We start from the raw sequence: 23,618 nt of genomic DNA on the forward strand, positions 1-23,618 counted from the left end.
GGTCGAAGCTCTGCCGGAGGTGGAAGTTGAAGATCTCTCTGACAGGGGATTCGGCCAAACGTTCCCAACAGACCCTCACAGTATGTTTGGATCTGCCGAGTCTGTCCAGCTTCCTCCCCCGCCATCGGATCCAACTCACCACCAGGTGGTGATCAGTTGACAGCTCCGCCCCTCTCTTCACCCGAGTGTCCAAGACATACGGCCGGAGGTCAGATGAAACAACCACAAAGTCGATAATCGACCTCTGGCCTAGGGTGTCCTGGTGCCATGTGCACTGATGGACACCCTTATGCTTGAACATGGTGTTCGTTATGGACAAGCTGTAACTAGCACAGAAGTCCAATAACAGAACACCACTTGGGTTCAGATCAGGGGGGCCATTCCTCCCAATCACGCCCCTCCAGGTGTCACTGTCGCTGCCCACGTGGGCATTGAAGTTCCCCAGTAGAACGACGGAGTCCCCAGTCGGAGCACTTTCCAGCACCCCTCCCAGAGTCCCCAGGAAGGCCGGGTACTCTACACTGCCATTTGGCCCATAGGCGCACACGACAGTGAGAGACCTATCCCCAACCCGAAGGCGCAGGAAAGCGACCCTCTCGTTCACCGGGGTGAACTCCAACACATGACGGCTGAGATGCGGGGCTATAAGCAAACCCACACCAGCCCGCCGCCTCTCACCATGGGCAACTCCAGATTGGTGAAGAGTCCATCCTCTCTCAAGGGGTGTGGTTCCAGAGCCCAAGCCGTGCGTGGAGGTGATCCCAACTATCTCTAGTCGGAATCTCTGAACCTCACGCACAATCTCAGGCTCCTTCCCCGCAAGAGAGGTGACGTTCCATGTCCCTAGAGCTAGATTCCGTGTCCAGGGATCGGGTTGTCGAGGCCCACGCCTTCGACTGCCACCCCATCCACTAAGCACCGGCCCCTTACGGTCCCTCCTGCAGGTGGTGGGTCCACGGGAGGGCGGCCCCACGTCGCTCCTTTGGGCTGAGCCCGGCCGGACCCCATGGGGGGAGGCCCAACCACCAAGCGCTCGTATACGAGCCCCAACCCCGGGCCTGGCTCCAGGGTGGGGCCCCGGCTGTGCCATGCCGGGCGACGTCACGGTCCTCGAATTTGTTGGCATCATAAAGGGTTTTTGAACCGCTCAAAGTCTGACCCGGAGAGACAAAAGGTCTGTTTACGGGCTGAGGGTTTGGCGACAGGCCAGGGAGGCTATCACACGGAGTGTGCCGCTTTGCCACGGCCACCTCGGGACTCGGCCCGAAGGCAACCCGAAGCGGGCTCTGAGTGTGCAATGCAACACTTACCTGACTCCACTAAGTGGCAGGGGATGCGTGAGAAGGCGGCTGACCGGGTCCTCGAACCGCACTCAGCTGCCAGCTGGCGAATAAGGGTGCAAGGCTTTGCAGAGTCACACACCGCCAGACTAGTCCTCTAGGGGCCAGGAAGGGAGAAATTGTTCTTTCTTTGAGTATGTGGGTACCAGACACACATAGAACAAAAAACTTCACCCGGCCCTCTACTGGATGGAGTGGATCGGTGAATATCTCCTAAGAGCATTTCTCCATCCCTGGGAGGCCCGCTAAGGAACGCTTTTGCTGTCACTTGCCACCTGGCTTGGCAGCGCCTGAAGCGGGCGGGGCGCCCCTTCTGCGGGCCGGCTCCACATTGAGATCTGGGTGGAGGCTCCTGCGACGGTCCAGCGGGAGCGGAGGCGGCTGCACACGGGCGCCCTTGGCGACGAGCAGGCGGAGGACCTGCTGCCGGCGGACGGGTGGAGGCAGCAGCAGGCCGCTGGGGCAGGATGTGCCGGATGGCCTCTGTCTGCTTCTGGGCAAAGTTCAGTGTCACCGAATAACCCAACCTGTGAAATGGGAGAGTCCAGGAATCGAACCTTAACCGCTTCTCTCACATCAGCCAGGTTGAGCCAGAGATGGCGCTCCTGGACCACAAGGGCGGACATCACCAGACCGATCGCGCAAGCTGCATCCTTCATACCCTGGAGGGCAAGGTCGGTTGCAGTGCGGCGCTCACCCATGAGCTCACGGTCTGGGCTACCCTCGTGCATGTTCATGAGTGCCTGGGCCTGATGGACCTGAACCAACGCCATAGCATGCAGTGAGGAAGCGGCTTGCCCACAGGCTTTGTAAGCTTTGCCCGTCAGAATGGATGAAAACTTACAGGCCTTAGAGGGGAGACGAGGATCCCCCTTCCACAAGGTAGTGGTCACTGGACACAGTTGCATTGCAACAGACCTCTCCACTGGAGGGATCGCCTCGTAACCCTTCGCCGCTCCCCCTTCAAGGGTAGTGAGGGGGAGGAGCTACTCAGGCGATTTCTGGCAGAGAAAGGTGCCGTCCATGCCTTTGTCAACTCCTCATGCACTTCAGGAAAGAAAGGTACTGGAGCGGCGGGCTGAAAACCAGACCGACCCTCTCCGAGAAACCTATCATGAGCCCTACCGCACCCTGAAATTCACGGATGGAATGGCATCTTGAAAATGACGCAAACGCACCCATGTTGCTCTTTCAGAAAATGGGACCCGTCACCATTGCCGGAGCACACAGGGAATGACCGCACCAACACTTAAAGGGATATTTCACCTCTGGAAAGATGAATGTGTATTTAAAATAGGTAATTTATGTAGAAGAAATGTGAAATTATTTTTGAATTTGGAGCTTTCTAGACTGAGAAAAGCCATAAAATGTATTTTTGGCTTATGTGGATGAAAGACAACAACTCCCAGAATGCACTTGCTTCGCTGCCCTAGGAGGCCACTCCCAAGCCACGCCTACCGGTTAGAGAGCGCAGTTGAAAACAACAAGGCTAGGCTTTTGCCCAAAATGTCCGGAATTCGGCTTTTGCGTTCTACAGTCGCCATTCATTATGTTTACTGTGGCGAGCAGGACGAGGCTGAGGGGCGCGGGAGAACGGCGCGAGGCCGGTGGTGTCATTACTGAGACGCACCGATCTCGCATCTCTCACGGAGGAGCGGGAATTTTCTTAGCAATGTTAAAACGCACATCAACCGATCACTTGTTTAGCGTTCATGTAAACACTACATTCAGATACACCAATCGGAATGAATTGAGTTAGACTGAAACAAAAGGTCTGCATGTAAACAATGAATGGGGACTGCAGAAACCAAAAGCCGAATCCCGGACATTTTGGACGATCTCGATGGCCGGACATGTCCGGGAAAAAGAGGATGGTAACCCCTACTACTCAGCTTTCTCCTACTACTCAGCTTTCTCCACAGAACAAGAGCCTGTTAGCTTAGCTTCCAAAGAAAGACGGCTGATACTATGTGTACATTCTGTGAGTGAGATCCCACCTCCTATGGGCGGGCTGAGAACATGCGGGGACAGCCCCTCCTACTGGCTGTAGCCTTTAGCCTCTGGCCAAAAAATCCTCTGATGACGCAAAATGACGATTTTTGCGTCATCTGAGGATTTTTTCCAGACAAAATATTCATAAATCTCTCATCTCAGGGGGATATGAAGGTGGAAAGCACGGTAATTCGAAAATACTACAGGTTCCCTTTCAAGGGAACTCGCGTTGCGTCGAAATTGACGCTATGGGGAACGCTTTGCGTGATGACGTCTTGAAGCACATGTAAAATCAGTCCAATGGTGTGGCGGAACGTCAGAGGCGGGTGACGTCATGTACCAGGAAGCTATAAAAGCCAGCCCGAAACAGAAAACGAAAGCTTTCTGAGTCTTCAGTTGCGCTCTGTGTGAAATCTGTCCTTGTTATTTGGTGTTGTCTGTCTATATTGTATTATATATATATATTCAAAACTATGGCGAGTAAGCAGCAGCAGTTTAGAGTGTGTGTTCACCCCTGCCCGCGTTAATTAACGAGTGGGGACACTCACACTCTTTGTGTTGTCTGTTTGGGTGAAGAGCATGCCCAGTCAGCACTCGAGGGTGCTGGCTGTGAGCATTGCGATGCGCTTCCTATGCGTACGCTCAGATCCCGCCTGGCTTTATTTAACCAGGATCGCGTTCCCCAGGGCTCTGGTCCCGCCGCTGCTGAGGCACGGCGTCGATCACAGACCTGGGGTTCGCAAATGGATCTATCAGTGGATGTTGAGACGGGCTCTGCCTTATCTCAGCCTCTTTCTGATAGATCCAGTGCCTCTCATCAGGGTGTGGAAGCACGCGTTGCGGTTTCTTCCCCCCCGATGGAGGCACCAATACTGCAATTGTCCAGCTCTGAGGAGTTGGACGTTGTTAGTATTGACGCTGAGTCTGAGGATTCGCCACCTCAGTCTCATGCGTTTGAGAAATTGCTTGATGTTGTTACAAGAGCTGTCGAGCGATTATCTGTTGAGTGGCCAGAAGATAGGCAGGGCGTTCGTTCGAAAAGCAAGCTCGACGAACGTTTCCTGCCATCTCGTGCACAGCCTCAGTGCAGAAGCCTTCCGTTTTTCCCCGATCTCCACACAGAGGTGTCGAGATCGTGGGAGAAACCAGTGTCATACAGAGTATATACTGCACAAACATCCCACTACTCTTCTATACACAATTATAAAGAGAATGGTTATGGGGAGATGCCGAAGGTGGAAGAGACGCTTGCGAGCTATCTCTCTCCAGCAACGGCATCTTCTCTGAAGGCTCCTGCATTACCATCCAAACCAGTAAAATTCACTTCTTCCCTGGTTCATAAAGCTTATGCCGCCGCCGGCCAAGCTGCCGCATGTTTGCACACTATGTCATTAATGCAAGCATACCAGGCAGAATTATTGGGTGATTGTGAGGAGGGCGGGGTTATTGGTCCCGATACTGTGTCCGAACTGCGTAGAGCCACATATTTATCTCTCAGGGCCACCAAGGAGACGGCCAAATCCATCGGCCGCTCTATGGCAGCCCTGGTGGCCACTGAGAGACATCTGTGGCTCAATCTAAGTGATATAAAGGACAAAGAAAAACATGTTCTTTTGGATGCACCGGTTTCCACTGAAGGTTTATTTGGAGACGCAGTTAATAGTGCTGTAGCGAAGTCACAAGAAGCTTCAAAACAGGCAGCTGCACTTCAGAAACTTCTCCCCGCCGTTCTTTCTATGAGGCTGCTGAGCGGGAGCAGCCTCACTCCTCTAAAAAGAGCAATGAGCACCGTGCCACTCAGAAACAGAGCGTTTCCTCCCGTGCTCCCCCACAAAAATCTCGGGGACACGGAGGGCTCTCTCAAACCCACCAGTCTTCGAGGGGTAAAACGGATCTGCGGACCGTTATTACCGCCAAGAAGGCTGCTGGGAAAAAGTCCTGATGTATGAGGGCTCAGGACAAATGAGGGTAGTCCCCCCCGAAGCAGAGCGGCCAACACCTCTTTTTACGGTGCCCGTCTCTCTTCGGTGCCCTCAGGGGACCGGTCTGCCAACCCTGCCGCCTCCGGTGTTTCAGGGCGCAGCGGTCTCCGGCGAGCACATATCTCAAGGACCACCCGGAAACGTAGTGGCCTCGGGATGCCCGCCCCCTCTGAGGAGGGTGTTAGAGCAGTCTGTTCAGTCGTTCCCTGCCGGCGCGCCGTTACAGGGCGACGAACCGACTACTCAACAGCAGGAGAAAAATACGGTGTCCGTCTCTCTTTGGTGCCCTCAGGGGACCGGTCTGCCAACCCTGCCGCCTCCGGTGTTTCAGGGCGCAGCGGTCTCCGGCGAGCACATATCTCAAGGACCACCCGGAAACGTAGTGGCCTCGGGATGCCCGCCCCCTCTGAGGAGGGTGTTAGAGCAGTCTGTTCAGTCGTTCCCTGCCGGTGCGCCGTTACAGGGCGACGAACCGACTACTCAACAGCAACACAATCCAGAAACCAGTCTCGAGAGGCTGGTACCTCTAGTAGAATATTTGACAGCGTGGAAGCTACTGTCAAATGTTTCTCGTTGGGTCCTGCAGACCGTGGAAAAAGGGTATCAGATACAATTCTAGAAACGCCCACCTCGGTTTATGGGGGTCCTGCCCACAGTGGTGGGCCTCGAGCAGGTTCTGGTTATGGAACAGGAAGTAAACACTCTGTTAGAGAAAGGGGCCATAGAATATGTACCTCCCTCCAACAGGGAAACCGGGTTTTACAGCCGGTACTTCATAGTTCCAAAGAAGGACGGGGGATTGCGTCCCATTTTGGATCTTCGAGTTCTGAATGAGTCAGTCATGCAGCTCAAGTTCAAAATGTTAACATTGAGACAATCGTGCCACAGATCAGGTCCGAGGACTGGTTTGTCACGATAGACCTCATGGACGCATATTTCCATCCGTCCGTGTCATTGGAAGTTCCTGAGGTTTGCTTTCGGGGGCAAAGCATACCAATATCGAGTTCTTCCATTCAGCCTGGCTTTATCACCCCGCACTTTCACCAAATGCGTGGATGCAGCTCTGGCGCCTCTGCGCCTCCAGGGTATTCGCATCACGAACTACATCGACGATTGGTTGATTTTAGCTCAGTCGCATCAGATGGCGGTTCAACATCGAGATGTTGTTCTCGCCCATATGAAAGAGTTGGGGTTACGGCTGAACGCCAAGAAGAGTGTGCTTTCTCCATTTTAGAGGACCACTTTTATAGGCGTGGTTTGGGATTCAGTGTCGATGCAGGCGCGCCTGTCACCGCCACGCATAGATTCCATCCTGGCAGCTGTGAAAAGTGTAAAGCTAGGCCAGCTACTCACTGTCAAACAGTTCCAGAGACTGTTGGGTCTCATGGCAGCAGCTTCCAACGTGTTACCTTTTGGACTGCTGCACATGAGGCCCCTGCAGTGGTGGCTCAGGACCAGGGGGTTTCCCCGAGGGGCAACCCATTTCGCACAATCAAGGTCACGCGGCGATGCCTACGTGCCTTGGTTATGTGGAAGAAACCTTGGTTCCTGTCCCAGGGCCCAGTGCTGGGAGCTCCTTGTCGTCGCAAACTGCTAACGACGGATGCTTCCCTCACGGGTTGGGGAGCGATCCTAGAGGGTCGCTCATCTCAAGGTCTGTGGGAAGACCATCATCGTTCCTGGCTTATCCATCGCCTAGAGATGTTAGCTGTCTTCCGGGCTCTGAGGAGCTTTATCACAGGTCTCAGGGGACACCATGTGTTAGTGCATGCGGACAACACGTCGGTAGTCGCCTATATCAACCACCAAGGGGGTTTGCGCTTGCGCCCATTATCCAATCTGGCACGCCATATCCTCTTGTGGTCCCAGGGGAAGTTGCTGTCACTCAGGGCAGCCTACATCCCCGGGGTCCAGAATATAGGAGCAGACACTCTGTCGAGACAGGGGCTGAGGCCCGGGGAATGGAGGCTCCACCCCCGAGGTGGTGGAGCTGATATGGAGGGAGTTTGGCCAAGCATAAGTGGATCTGTTTGCGTCTCGAGAGTAGACATGTGCCGGTATTCGGTAATGCGATAAATCGCGGTAATGAATATGCACGATATTGTTATCGCGGGCACTTCAAAATACCGTGAAAAATAATAGATCCGAATTTAGATTTTTAGAACGCGCATTAGCTTATTTTCCATCAACCGCTTAAACAAACTGCGCAAAACACGTGCGCATTCTGATGTAAACAATCGCCACGTGTATAAGCATGCGGCCGGTGCGCACTTCTAGTCTAATGTAAACAGTCCTCACATGGAGAAGCAGCATGGCGGAAGGAGGAACGCCGCCGCCGATCTATCCGGATCCATCCCGCTTCTAAAAGCAGAGCTGCCAACTCGACGCATTCAGCGCGAGACTCCTCATACGCTCACGCCACACATCCGTTTTCTCACGCAGAGAAAAATCGCGGAGCAAAGAGGACACGAAGACCGTCAAACAAGACAGAGCAGGTTACTTTTGATATGAAACAGGAGAACAATTGTGTCACAGAACGTTACATTTAAACTATTTAATGACCAGCAGCATGTTAGATGACTAAAACATATAGATAAAGAGGAGTATTTTGCTGAATATGTGCACTGCACTTTACATATTTATTATATTTTTACTTGTGTCATTACATAATTGTTATTATAATGAAAACCACATTATATTTGATTTAATTAGTTATTTGTAACCTTTAAAAATACCAGCTGATAGGGTTCTATATGGTTACATAGCATTATGTGAGATATTTTTTTTCATGAGAAAAAAATAACGTGGGCTATCTACTGTAGCCTTCCTAATATTTATCCAAAATAAGTCAATATTGAATCAAGATTTAAATCAAATCCCAAGTATTGAATTGAAATCGTTAAATTTGTGTTAAGCAATACAAACAGTAGCCTACCAGTCATTGTACCATGTAATCATTGTAACATGTTGTCACTAAACTTAATAAAATTCAGTTTAGTTACCAAATGTTTTGACAATCACAATTACACCTTGTGATGCAAGTTTTATTTTATTTTTTACATCCCCCCCAAATCCATCTGTTTCTCATGTGCAATTCAAATACCGTGATAATACCGTATACCGTGATAAAAGATCACTCAATTAATCGCAGCATGAAAATGTGATACCGGCACATGCCTACTCGAGAGACGTCTCACTGTCCACTTTGGTTCTCCCTCACGCATCCAGCTCCTCTGGGACTGGATGCTATGGTACAGACGTGGCCGAGGCTACGTCTGTACGCCTTTCCCCCAGTTGCTCTGCTCCCGGGAGTTCTGGAGAGAGTTCGCAGGGACCGGGTTTGCCTGCTTCTTATAGCCCCGCGCTGGCCGGGCAGAGTATGGTTTCCCGATCTTGTGTCCCTCCTCGACGGGCCTCCTCTGGAGCTACCCGTCAGGAGGGACCTTCTGTCCCAAGCAGGGGGCTCGATTTTTCACCCCCGACCGGAACTGTGGAACCTGTGGGCTTGGCCTCTGAGGGGGCCCAGCTCATAGAGTCAGGTCTCTCAACTGAGGTTGTTGAGACCATTCTACAGTCCAGAGCTCCCTCCACGAGGAAACTTTATGCCCTGAACTGGAGAGTATTCACCTCTTTGTGTAGTGACCGTCGGTTGGATCCAGTCAACTGCCCAATTGGTACAGTTCTGGAGTTCCTGCAGGACCGGTTCACTGCAGGTCTGACCCCGTCCACTTTAAAGGTTAATGTGGCGGCCGTAGGTGCTTACCACAGTCCTTTGGGTGGAATGTCTGTGGGGAAAGACCCTTTGGTATCTCGTTTCCCTCGTGGCACTTGGAGGCCTTCTGTCCTCCTCCCTTTCGAAAAGCGGACCAGGAGGCGAATAATTTGCTTTTCCCTGTTCGGGCGTTAGACGCGTATGTCCACAGAGCTGCCCTGTGGCGTAAACGTGATCAATTCTTTGTATGCTTTGGGTCCCCTAACAAGGGAGGTCCAGTGTCTAAGCAAAGGATGAGCAAGTGGGTGGTTGAGGCTATCTCACTTGCTTATGAGGCGGCTGGGCAGCCTTCTCCTTGGGCTGTCCGGTCGCACTCTACTAGGAGTATGGCGGCCTCTAAGGCCCTTATATCAGGAGTATCTTTGCAGGACGTTTGTGATGCGGCAGGCTGGTCCTCACCGCACACCTTCGTCAGGTGCTACTCTTTAGACCTAGACTCTACTCCAGGGTCTCAGGTTTTGTCTTCCTAGTGCTGCTCACTTGATTTCACACAGGACAGACATTTGTAGCTATGGTGGAGTTGGTATAGACGTTCCCCATAGCGTCAATTTCGACGCAACGCGAGTTCCCTTGAAAGGGAACGCCTCGGTTACGACTGTAACCTCGGTTCCCTGAAGAGGGAACGAGCGTTGCGTCGCCTTGCCATATCTCCTTCATGCCTGTCAGCACGACTTCAGACTCTACGAAGCTTTCGTTTTCTGTTTCGGGCTGGCTTTTATAGCTTCCTGGTACGTGACGTCACCCGCCTCTGACGTTCCGCCACACCATTGGACTGATTTTACATGTGCTTCAAGACGTCATCACGCAAAGCGTTCCCCATAGCGTCAATTTCGACGCAACGCTCGTTCCCTCTTCAGGGAACCGAGGTTACAGACGTAACCGAGGCGTTTTCTACTAATACAAAGCTTAATGCTAAATCCTGAAGTGTCCCTTTAATTCAGCGAACTGAAAGTGAAGCACTCACTTTTCCGCCCTCAACCAGCCGTCAACACACACACAATAGAAACTTGTTTGCTGTTAAAACAGCAGTTGAGAGCTCAAAGCTTGCGACCACTGCTGCACTGTACTGTAGAAACCACCAGCACCGGGAGAGTCTTTTTAGAAGAACACCAATACACTCGCTCGTTGTACACAACAGTACTCTTCAGAGACATCAAAGACGATCTGCTCCAAAGCAAAAAGTAACAAGTGCATGCATCCACTTCCGTATTTATGGCGTGCCGTGGGGGCGGAGTGTTTGATGCGAATCACGCACACCAATTCCATTGGCTCGTTTCAATAGTACTCGAAGATGACTGGCTCCCTAAGCGTGATCCCATTCAGTCGACGTCGACTACGTCGAACGTGAAAGACTGAAAGGGAACCTAAGTTGCTTAAGTCCAGTAAATATCCATGTTGAAATATTACTAACAATACAAAAGTCAGTAAAGATTTCACAACAAAAAGACACGTGAACCATAATGTGAAGTGTATGTTTTTACAATTAGACTAAAAGGCCTTTTACTTGCTAAAAAAAACTGTAAAGTAGCAATCAATTTGATAATTTAGAGGTTTCAATTTAAAGATATGTGCATATCAATTACAATACAAGGCTTTATAGGGTTAACGACCACATGCAATTCAAATTAGAATTTTGTGGCTTTAAGTCCACGTCTTCTAGCTTTGAGGTCAAGTATTAGTTTTGAGCATGCAACTAAATGTTTACAGAACTAACCTAAAGCAGATATACTCATTTAAAATACATAGTCTCTTTTTATCAGGAAAACAAATGAAATATATCAATGATTCATCCAGTACTACACATTTCTGGCCAATCAAGTGCTCACCAGAATAAGGAGGACACTGATTAGGAACTGACTAGCAAGTCATTTTTAAAGAAATAGCTCCTTCCTAAACATCCTGTTTCAATAAATACGGCAATGCATGAAAGAAAACTAGGTTTGTTTAATTTGGGGTCTTTAAAAAAAATGCAGTTATCATAATAGTTGGTCGAATCTACACAAAGTTTTCCGATAAGAGAGCAGCATTACTCGTCACTGTCTGTGACTGCTCGGCAATCCGTGAGAGTCAGATAACGTGCCTGGCTGCATTCAGACACGCACAGAAATAGATGCTAAGAAACGTACGTCACAGTGTTGAGACGAAGAGGAGTGAGTCATTCTATAACTAGAGTTATGCAATACCAGCAGCGCAGGGATAATGCAATAATAACAGACCCCCCCCCCCTCTCTCTCTCTCTCTCTCTCACGTCTCACTAATGCAATAATGTCAGTTCTTAGACATCTGTTATGGCTGAATTGCTTAAGTCTCTTTGAGGATCCATAACATCTAAGGCAACAGAATGACAAATCACAGTGTGCACGCGCGCACGTGTGTGTGTGTGTGTGTGTGTGTGTGTGTGTGTGTGTGTGTGTGTGTGTTACACAGAGTTACAAAGTTCTAATTTTAGTTCCCTCCTCCACACTAAACAGACTTTGATGTAATATTCAGCATGAGAAGGTACATGAGTCAATATTTTATCTGACTCTATTTGGAGTAACTCTACCATAGTCTGCTTGTATTCAGAGTAACCCAACAACGATATATTATTAATGCAAATAATATATTTTTAAATGAATAAAAGGCCACTTAAGTGTACTTAAAGAGAGTACATTTTCATTACTATGTTGCTTAAAGGGATCCTATTATGCCCTTTTACGAAGTCTTGATTTTGTTTTTGGGGTGTATATATATTATTAATGAAAATAATATATTATTAAATAAATAAAAGGCCACTTAAGTGTACTTAAAGGTGCTCTAAGTGATGTCACGCGTTTTTTAGGCCAAAACATTTTTTGTCACATACAGCAAACATCTCCTCACTATCCGCTAGCTGCCTGTCCCCTGAACACACTGTAAAAAAACGCGGTCTCTGTAGACACCACAGGCTCCACAAACGGCAACAAAAACAAACTGGGCTCACCCGCACCATGAAACACAACAAACAGTGCTCCAGCCAATAACTGGCGAGAAGTATTTGAGGGTGGGGTTTGGGGGTTAGTGCGCGTGCACATGAAGGGGGTGTGTGGAGGAGAGAGAAGCAAGAAGAGGGAAGTTTGAATTATGGCCAACACACGACCAAAGAGACGACGTTCCGATGAACAAATTGTAAAGAAGAGGGACAAGGATAAGGAACGCGCGAAGTCCCGAATTTACATCGGAAAAACCCTCGAAAGGTGGCGAGAACTCCGCCGGCAGAAGGGCTTCCAATCCGACATTCAGTTGCTCTGTTTTTGCAGAACAGGTACATCCATTTTTCTTTCTAAATTGACGTTCATGTTCGCCAAACCAACACAAGGATGTAATTAGATAGAACTATGCAGTCAGCGTTAGCTTTGGTGAATACAACATATATGTTTCTAGCAGCTAGCGATCAATCTCTATTGTAAATGGTCAAGCAAATTCACAGTAGGGCGACAATTTGTGTGAATGATTGTTTTCACCCACAGTTTGTTATGGATTTGAATGTTCATTTATAGGCTATTGACAACTTTGACTAAATTTGTTTACGCCGCCGCCGTTGTTTATGCTCACTGGGAAACGCGAAGCTAACGTTATCTTGCTATTATTGCGTCCTTTTATGGGACCTATAGGTATAACCTCAGGTGGCGAAACGATTTTAAGATAATGTTTCTCTTTTTCTGAATTCTGTTCTGCAATATATAAAAGCATTTATCTAACTTGGTGACATTACACATTGAATGAAGTATCAGTAAAACTTAACTTTGTTTTTAGTGACTACTTTGACTTTCCTTTATGCCGGAAGGGAGGGGAGGAGGGAGGAGACGGGATGAGGAGGAGGGAGGGTCTAGCTAGCCTCCGTTTTGTTTGACAACAATTCGAATGTCAACACTCCCGGCATCACTTAGAGCACCTTTAAAGAGAGTAGGCTACATTTTCTTGACTATGTTTCTTAAAGGTGGTCCTTTTATGCCCTTTTATGAAGTATTGTTTTTGGGGTGTACTAGAATATGTCTTCATGCTTGATTGGTACAAAAACAAATTTTTACATTATTACAGCTCCTCTCTCCCCAGTCTGGTTGAACACGTCATTTTCAAAGTAGCCCCTCCTTTCCGAAATACGAAATGTGCTGTGATTGGTTAGCTGGCCCAGTGTGTTGTGATTGGCAGCTCTTAGCGTGTGTTCTGGAAATGTCACGCCCCTTCATGACCGTGAACACTTCTCAGATGTAAATATTAACGATGGCACCAATTTCAAACCATTTCGAGCCCGATTTAGGCCCTGACAATGCTAACAAACAAGAGGATTGTGCTGAACGGATTTCAAGCATGGACTTTGCAAGCACAGATTTTACAGGACAATTCAAAATGTTATGTTTTTTTTTGTCATTTTCTTATAGATACGATGTTATCTACCATTTAATCATATTTGTCGGAAAACTATCATAATACAAACAGTAATCGATCACAAAACCATGGCTCATTTTCCTAAGGGGCGGTGAACAGCTTTACAAAAGCAAGAGCTTACAAAAGCTAAAGTAAACACTACATCAAATAATGTAATGTTAGCTAGCAGGCTAGCAGAGGCAAAACTTTGCCCTTTGTTTACATCATAGCTATAGCAACTACATAAAACTTATAATTGGAATTGTTAATAGAAAACACAACTACAAATAATAAGACATACTTACAAGTTGTGATCCATAAACAACAAATTGTCCCGACAAAATGGAATGGCTACGTCTTTCAGGAGAATTGTGCGTATAGCCTGCATTGTACTCTGTCTGTCTGCTGTTCTCCGTAAAATGTGAAAAACAGAAAAAACATTGAGGATAGGATGTTCAGGAACAGTGTTGAAAATACATAACCTCTCTAACTAAGTTCGTCACCCTTAGGACAGCCTTTTTCCGGGGTGTAAAAAAACAGCGACAACAACTAATTCCTCTTCTCTAAAGCAGCCCAACATGGCCTCACCCCAAATGTTGTGTGTTTCCGGAGGCAGCGTTTATGTACATTTTTGAGTTTGTGATGTCAACAACCCGGGAATAAGCTTGTTGAAGTCCCTTCTAGCCATTTGTTATAGTCCTTAAAAAGCGATTTTTTTCTATTTAACAAAGTAATACTTGCCATGATTTTGAGAAACCCAATTAACCTCCATTGTTTAGACTAGAGAAACTGGAGACCATGCTGACTACAGAACACTAACAATACTTTAGAAAACTTTGCCCACCTTCTGCTTACATTACAAACTATTCCTACAACACCACAAACCTACTTAAACATAGTCCTAACAGACTTCAGCATAGACCCTAAAATTCCAAAACCACTTTATATTACAATCCGTGTTAGTGATATGTAGGTCACGTAACATACATGTGCATGTTGATTGGGGTCAAGGCCTTTTGATCGAGCCAGACAGCATAGTCTCTCTATCAGCCAATCAGAGCCAATGAATCCTCTGGAAGGTCAAAGACATTTAGTGATCAGGATTGTTTCCATTAGTAAACCAACCCTCCACACATTATGTTCACACATATGCTTCAACACAAGCTTAATCACATGCAGTTTCATTCATGCAAAGAATTAGACAGGAAAACGCTGCTACTGTTTGTGTAGGATCGCCTGAGTTTTTACTTCCACATTGATGGATCCTGAAAAGGCTGTGCAACTGTATTGATGTTTTCTTCATGATTCTGGTACTGCTCTATCCACACTGAGCTATAGACTTTGCCTACAGTATAAACAGATGTGTTTAATGTTCTGTTGGTTTGAAGGTTACATTAAAGGTCAAATGGTATTTTGACCTTTTTTCAAGCTACAAGTTACAAGAGGCTGTGCTAAATAGTGAATAATTGGCTATATACCTGAAATGGTTGCATTCACGCTTACACAATCAAAGTTATTTTTACATAGTCCCCTTGGTTGTATACACTTGAATTTGAACGGAAATTCACTTCTAGTCTTTGCAAACCAATACACTTGAATTGATGCCAAATAATAGCCGTCAGTAGTTTTAGCTACTCTCAGCATCACGGGCTAATTTGAGTTACAAATCGCCACGAGCCTTCTTTAGCATCTCCCTAAATACTCAGACCAAGGCAGAAACCTCTTTTCAAATGTAAACATGAGTTCACAATGGGAATTTGGATTAATCACCGTCCCAGACTTACTGGGGACAGAAGTTGATTTACATAGGGGCACACCCACAGCAGTTAACAAGATATCTGCAGCCATATCACCCTGTAGCCCAAGACTGGTTGCCCACTGAAGCTAAGCAGGGCTGAGCCTGGTTAGTACCTGGATGGGAGACCTCCTGAGAAAACCAGGTTGCTGCTGGAAGAGGTGTTAGTGAGGCCAGCAGGGGGTGCTCACGCTGTGGTCTGTGTGGGTCCTAATGCCCCAGTATAGTGACGGGGACACTATACTGCCAAAAGAGCACCGTCCTTCGGATGAGACGTTAAACCGAGGTCCTGACTCTCTGTGGTCATTAAAAATCCCAGGATGTCCTTCGAAAAAGAGTAGGGGTGTAACCCCGGCATCCTGGCCAAATTTGCCCCTTGGCCTCTGTCCATCATGGCCTCCTGATCATCCCCATATACTGATTGGCTTCATCACTGTCTCCTCTCCACCAGTAAGCTGGTGTGTGGTGGGCGTTCTGGCGCAATATGGCTGCCGTCGCATCATCCAAGTGGATGCTGCACATTGGTGGTGGTTGAGGAGATTTCCCCATCTATGTAAAGCGCTTTGAGGTCTCAGAAAAAGTGCTATATAAATGTAACGAATTATTATTATTATTATTATATCTCTAAACTCTCCACACCTTATTACCTTTTTGGTTTACTTCTGTGGGAATGACACCTTTGTACCAGTCACACTGAGACATTTCAAATGATACCAAACATGTATAATACTGTATGATATTTGTTCATATTAAACCATATAGATTTTTGGGTGAATTCAGGTAGCGATGGGTGAAGGGAATGATGTGTAAATTGTGTGTAAATTGGGAGGTGATCAACTCGTGTCTCGAATGGGGATGGTAATATAGCAAGAGAGTTCAAATGTTAATTTCCTTTGTTTTCTCAGAGAGTAGCCCTCTCTTACAGTTCTTCGAGTTTCTCCAGTCTTACATGTGCATGACATGTACTGGAGTCACTATATTCCCCATATACTGTCACAACATAAAAATAAGAAAAGATTGCAAATTAATAACACATTTTCTCATTAAAACATTATATTCTTTAACTAAATAATTTGGCAATATGCAACTAAACCATTTGGTCTCTGTGGGTGCTGCACAGTGATATCCTTTGTGAAAAAGAAGTACACATTGGCACACCTAAAAAATGCTAACTGAATGTTCTCAGACACTTGAAATGAATTGTATTGATAAAATGTATTATAGTTTAAATTTATAATACATTCAAATAGCTGAACTTAAGTGTGCTTTTTTGACCCACTTAAGTAGGCGTTATATGTGTTTTCATAATTATGAAATATGGTTAAAGTGTACTACCGAATATATTGCAATTTAATGTAATTTCTATTAAAACTTGTATGCCATATATTTTATATATTTGAACTTGCACATTTGTAATGATTACGTTGCAATTTAGTGTCTTTAAAATATATTCACTTTAAATGTAATATTGAATAACACTTAAGTATGTTAGTCAAAACATCAAAATAAGTACTTTTTTTAAAGCATGACAAAAGATTATTAAAACATAATGAATAACAAAATGTAAAAATGTATTTACTTTTAAATTATTACATTTTAAAAGTATACTTAAGTGTGTTAAGAAATATATTCATTTAAGTGCACTTATTTTTCACAAAGGATACACAAAAGGTTAACAGATGTGTCCTGTCGAATGTTATATCAGGTATTTTAACATGGCTGAATATGGCTAATCAGCATCCAGGACCCTATTTCACCAACTTTTTTTTAGAAATGGCATACAGTTTGTTTCATAACCAGTGAGTGAAATGAAACATGCTCACTTAGCTGGGAAAATATCCTGGGGAAATTTGTTATTCCAAATCACTCTCTCTTTCTGGACTATTTTTCAGGAAAATTTCGTGAGAAGGCGTCCATCCTTCACAAAATTGCCAAAAAGAAATGCCAAGTGGAGGACTCAAATGGAGTTGCTGGTAAGTGGTACAGTTGGAAAAAATAACATGCATTAATAAATTCAAAACTGATAAATAATGGCTAAGTTATTCCTGGTAAATTATGTAGGCCTACTGAGCCAAGCTCTATTAAATTTGCCATTGCATGTTAAATCCATTGCTGAAATGAACAAGACCCAGCTTTGTTCAACCATTTTCAAATTAGCTTCTTAAGATAACAACTGCTTGCGGACTTTATAGAAACAAAATAAAGTATCATAATATATTTAAATCCCATAATATCATTTGTGTGTTGAATACACTTTCATTTCAAGTGCAAAATTATGCTAACAGTTCCATATTAGCATATTAGCATCAAAAGCAGGGCAGTTGAGAGCACGCAGCCTCTTTGATGTGACCATAGTCTGTTCAGAACATCTTTAAACCTTTCAAATCGATCTACTGCACTTTCTCCATCTTCAAAAAAATAATAAAAAAATAATTTTTTTGATCAGGCCAATTATGTGTATGACAAGAAATATTTTAGACATATACATTGGCTACACAGTGCTAATTTTTGAAGTATCTTAAATAACTATATAAATACAGTATTATGTAAAGCTACAGAATGTGAGAGTTTGATCGGTTATGTAAATTACGGTATTGAGGAAGTTCAAATTGTAATATCCAGGCCTGGTAAATTAACCTTCTACATGCAACACGCCTTACCAAATCAGACTTATACATATGACTTATATGCTGTAAAAACAGAATGGAGGTATCAAGTTCAAACTTGACTAAATGTTTTAAAGACATTTAAAAATTACGTGTTTGTAGTGTAAGGTGCTGAAAAAACAACGGCTAAAGACTAAGGTATCTTAGACCTGCCTTAAAATGATTTTATTTGGGGACTTTTTTGCATGTGTCATTTATTTTATTTATTTGTCCATTTAGTACATTTCCTGTTTGTGTTATAGATAAAAATCTGCCAAACAGCTCCAGTGTCGAGGTGGACGTGACTCCACCCATGAATGGCACCGCTGGACAGGATGGTGATGCGGTGAGTTGTTGATACTAAAGTAAAACTAACGCACAGTGGTTATTATAGTTAACTAAAAATAAAACCATAAAACAAATTATGTTAATTGAAATAGAATCTACGTTAACTGAAATAAAATAAAATATTTAAAAATATATTTTATTTCTACTACTTGCTAAGAAAACATTTATTATTTTTATTTACTTTTAGTTGATGTACTAAAATAACTATGCAGAAAAATAAATAAATAAAATAAAATCTATGTAGACATATTTAACTCTTTTCCTGCCATCGACAAATCAGTGTTTTCATTTTTATATGGTAGGGGTGCTGTTCATCAAACATTCCATAAAATTAATTTCAAATAAAATGAAAACTAATCCAACATATTAATAAAACTATAATAGTATCTCAATGATGCTAAAATAACACTGACTACACACACACACACACACACACACACACTAATGTACGCACAGTGATTTTAAAACAAAAATAGGACAGAAAGTGAATCATAGCGCTGACTTTGGAAACAGAAGTGAAGGCCAAGTCACGGCAGGACTGAAAAAAAACTCACGCTTATTATCACTCAATGGAAAACACATTTGGCCTTCTCCCTCCCGCTGTACTGTCTCCTCATCTCACACACACACACACACACATACACACTGTCCTGTGTTCAGAAGATGAAGCGTTCTCATCCTCTGCCCCCTGTTGGCACGGCAACATGCCAGCAGAACAGACGGCACAGCATGCATGCAGGCTGAGAGAGACCCTCTTCTCAATGTCACCGTGACTACCCGGTCACAAGAGAACCATCACTCATAGACTGTGTACACACACGCTATAGATCGGTGTGAGTCTGGCGTCTGTCAACAAATATAACATTGGTTTTTCTTGAAGCATTGCCATAAGCAAGTCAAGTCAAAGTTGTTTGTATAGCGCTTTTTTCAATACTAAGCTTGTTTCTGCCAAGGAATAAAAGTGTAAAAAGGCAATTACGACTTTACAGTTTACAGTTTTTATCTCACAATTCTGGATTCAATTGTAAATTGCTGTGTTATCTCCATTAAAATACAAATTTCCAGTTAATAAAAGCTGTGAAAATTAGATCTGACATAGAAAGTATTTAAAAGAGTACGACATCCCGTTCAAACAATAATTTCGTCCTCACTGTCTTGTTTTTGTTTGTGTTGCTTTGAAAATGCTGTCTTTTCTGAAGGTCTAGACATATTTTTGTTATACTATAGAGGAGAAAGGACAAGAGGAGCCATCGAGTCCTGCAAACCCTCGTCTCCCTGCTCATGTGGAGAATCAAACGCTACATTATTGATGAAGAGAAGGTTTCATTCTTTTAGCATTGTTTAATGTCTGGACAAATTGTCCTGAAAAAAAAAAGAGAACAAGGGAAAGGAGATAAGAGAGAATGAGAGAAGAGCCGTCGAGTCCAGTAAACCTTCGAAAATCAAATGCTACATTATTGATTAACAGGAAGATTCTTTCATTTAGCATTTTTGTAGGTGTAAGGCTGGAAGCTTACGCTGTTATTTTGAACCAATAATCAGAACAAAAGGCAGTTGAAGGATGACGTGCATAATTCAGATATTTATCTGACTCCAGTATAATTAATCTGACTCCATTAAAGTTGTTGTTATTCTTTAACCTCTCATTCTTTAAAGGTAAAGGTCTTTCTGAGAACTGAAAGGAACCTGAACGTTTAGATAACGAAAGTTATAATCACTTTAGCTTTCAACATCATCAGTGATTAAAGGAAAGATTCTCAAAGCCTTTAAAGCAGGCAAAGTTATTTATTAAGTTACATGTTTAAATATACAGACAGTAGAATGGAACAACATAGCCTACTGTATAGAAATGTTCCACTGTTGTGCAGAAGAGGCCGTAAAAGCCTTTCTCATAGTATGAGGTTACGCACTGGTGTGTGGGAGTGGCAGGGTTAAAGCCTTTCTCCAAGATCAACAGTTACCTTTCCCTCTTATACCCTGAGCAAAGCATTGTTAAACATGAGTGGAATACCAACACCGAAACCGACCGACAGGAAACCAAAAGATGAGGCAAATGGGTGGTGATCAAGAGGGGGAGAAGAACATTATATATTCTCCTCAATGCATGTTTAAGCAATAGTATCTAGATTGTACATTAGGAAACTTTAATATCTCTATTAAGTTCACCAGTTCAGTTTATAAGCTGCCAGATGAGACCAAACATGGCATAGTTACATATTGTCAGGGATCAGCCAGGCTCCATCACCTCCCAATCACAAAGATCGCTGTCACCTGAGTATTAATCACCCGCACTTGCACTTCATCTGCTTATCATCACAGACACATATAAGTGCACAATCACTCTGGCACTTTGTCTGGTCTTGTTCATGAGTAAGATGAAGATAGCATTCCTATGAAGTTTATGCTACGTCTATTCGTCTCCCATCCTGTTTCTCCAAGTCTCCATCGTCTTCCTGGTCTCCTTCGTCATCCCCCTCGTCCAGCCACTACTCACCTCTCTTCCAGCATCGGTGCGTGCTTCCGCCATTTACCTCTTTCTCACCCGCGGCCTCCTCAACCATCTGCAATGGAAAGAACTGTCAGCATCTCAATTTACCATTCTCAAAGACATTCTCATTTACCCGCACTCGCTGGTGCTCACAACCTCCTGATATTAATAAATCTGTTTCTCACCTTTATCAATCTTGTTGTAAGTCTCTGTTCCGTAACACATTAGAACACACTAGTAAATAAACAGTATGTAGTTGAAAGCATATGTCCTGTGAAGCAAATGGTACAGATGTGTCATTGAGGTGCAAACGACTCTGTATCTCTAGAAAGAACCATCCTGTGTCTGGAGTGTCCCAACAGTCCTTAATCAGCATATTGATGAAATCCCCTGCACTGGATATGCATTAGCATACTGTGATGAAGGCCATTGTACCACATTTAATTCACATAGGGCAGTAAAGAGTTCTACCCATATTCGCTCAGCCCTACATAGGTTTGGACAATTTGTACTGTAATTTACAAAAAAAAATCATAATTATTAAACTTATTATTCTGGATTTTTTGCAACCGCCGGGAGCATTCAGTGTTTTTAAACCATAATTGTCATGTAATTAAGTGTTTATGGCAAGGGATTTCAAATTTTAAATATTCAAATTTGATTGCATGGACCCCCGAATACACTGATCCACTTGCGAAGGGACCTCTTACTTTTTTATATTTTTATGAATAAATAGTAATTGTTTTTATAAATTTGTAAATAGTAAATTATAAAAATGTAATTGTATAATTGTATAATTGTAAATGTAATGATTCATTATTTCATATATATAGTATATATATATATATATATATATATATTGATGATGCATATGCATTCCATCAGTAAGAGCAGAGTGTGAAGGATCAAAAGCACAATTGTACTTAAAATATATAAAAACATAATGGGATACATATCAGAGTCCAAAAGAGGACAAATTGTTGGTGCGTGTCTCGCTGGCTCATCTGTGACCAGGAAAGCAAGTATTTGTGGTGTATCAAGAGAGCTATGGTGCTGAACAAGAGTCCAAATGTGTGTAGAATATATATTTGTTAGGTGTGAGCTGAAGCGTTTGTTGAATTCTTCCGGAGATCTGTTGGTCTGTGGGAAATTAAACATTAACCTTAACGAGGTTCACTTGTAAAAGTTGCCGGAAAGTCAAAAAGTGTCTGTCTCACAAGGGAATTAGCAAAGATGTTCCCTTTCAGTCACTCATGTTCAACGTAGTCGTACGTTAAGACTGATTGGGATCACGCCAGGGAGCCTGTCATCTTCGAGTATTGTAAAAAAGAGCCAATGTACATCCCTTGAATCGCATCACACGCTCCGCCCGTCTTTTTGCTTCGGAGCCGATAGGATCATTCTGATGTCTCTGAAGAGTGTTGTTGTCTACAATGAGCTAGTGTGTCGGTGTTCTTCTGGAAGACTCTCCCAGTGCTGGTGTTGATAGCGAGTGCAGTGGTGATCGCGAGCTACGGAAGTTCTCAACTGCTGTTTTAACAGCATTTCTTTTAAGAGTGTTTTGTCGGCGGCCGGTTGAGGGCGGAAGTAGTGAGTGCTTCACTGTAAAGTGTTGCCGCGGTTGTTCCCCTGTGTGCTCCGGCATTGGTGACGGGTCCCATTTTCTGAAAGAGCAACAATTCAATTCAATTCAATTCAAATTCAATTCAAATTTATTTGTATATCGCTTTTCACAATACATATTGTCTCAAAGCAGCGATACAGAAAGTGCATTTCAGAAATGTACATAGAAAAATACAGTTAGTTAATCATGCATTAGGGCATAACATATCGCCGGCGTCAAGTCGTCTCCTCACAAGCATCGAGTCGTCTCCTCACGGGCGTGGAGTCGTCTCCTCACGGGCGTCGAGTCGTCTCCTCACAGGTTTTGAGTCGTCTCTGCACGGGTGTTGGGGCATCTGAAGTTTCCATGAGAGGCTGGATACAAACTGGAGCTGACGAACTAGGGTCCCGAGATAACGACAGAAAAGCAGATGGGAAATAATTAGGGTAGCTGTTGTTCATAATATTAATGCATTCAATCTGATTCAACTGTAGTATAAAAGGTAAGTATTATGTGAATGCTTGGTTAAAGAGATGCGTCTTTAATCTAGTTTTAAACTGGGACAGCGAATCTGAGCCTCGAACAATATCAGGAAGGCCATTCCAGAGTTTAGGAGCTAAATGTGAAAATGCCCTCCCTCCTTTAGTGGTCTTAGATATCCTAGGAATGACCAGAAGCCTCGAATTTAGTGATCTTAAAGAGCGCGGTGGATTGTAGGGCGATAGAAGTTCTGTTAAATACCCTGGAGCTAAACCATTTAGGGCTTTATAGGTCATTAGTAATACTTTGTAATTGATACGGAACTTTATAGGTAACCAGTGTAGAGATGATAGAATTGGTGTTATATGATCATATTTTCTTGACCTAGTAAGACCTCTAGCAGCTGCATTTTGGACTAACTGTAGCTTGTTTATTGAGGATGCAGGACAACCAGCTAATAAAGCATTACAGTAATCTAGTCTTGAGGTCATGAATGCATGAACTAACTTTTCTGCATCAGAGACAGATAGCATGTTACGTAGCTTAGCAATGTTTCTAAGGTGGAAAAAGGCTGTTCTTGTAACATATGAAATATGATTTTCGAAAGACAAGTTGCGATCTAGTATAACTCCCAGGTCTTTTACTGTAGAGGATAAAGTAACAGGACATCCTTCTAAATTGAAGTTGCATTGTAAGAGGTTTTGTGGGCAGTTTTTTGGACCCATAAGTAATACCTCCGTTTTATCTGAATTTAATAGCAGAAAATTACACGTCATCCAGTATTTTA

At 44.2% G+C, this 23,618-nt stretch overlaps 1 protein-coding gene across 6 annotated transcripts in view; it reads left to right on the forward strand.

Moving 5' to 3' along the window:
* The window catches only part of LOC309485308 (solute carrier family 24 member 2), a 114,233-nt gene that overhangs the window by 72,254 nt on the left and 18,361 nt on the right, over window positions 1-23,618 (forward strand). For all 6 annotated transcript variants that reach the window (XM_082152108.1, XM_082152110.1, XM_082152111.1 and 3 more), the window contains 2 exons: window positions 17,160-17,240; window positions 18,176-18,258. In XM_082152108.1, coding sequence (XP_082008234.1) covers window positions 17,160-17,240; window positions 18,176-18,258 — 164 coding nt within the window. The remainder of the gene's footprint in view (window positions 1-17,159; window positions 17,241-18,175; window positions 18,259-23,618) is intronic.

Source organism: Leuciscus leuciscus (assembly GCF_965113295.1).
Source record: "Leuciscus leuciscus genome assembly, chromosome: 2".
Lineage (NCBI taxonomy): Eukaryota > Metazoa > Chordata > Actinopteri > Cypriniformes > Leuciscidae > Leuciscus > Leuciscus leuciscus.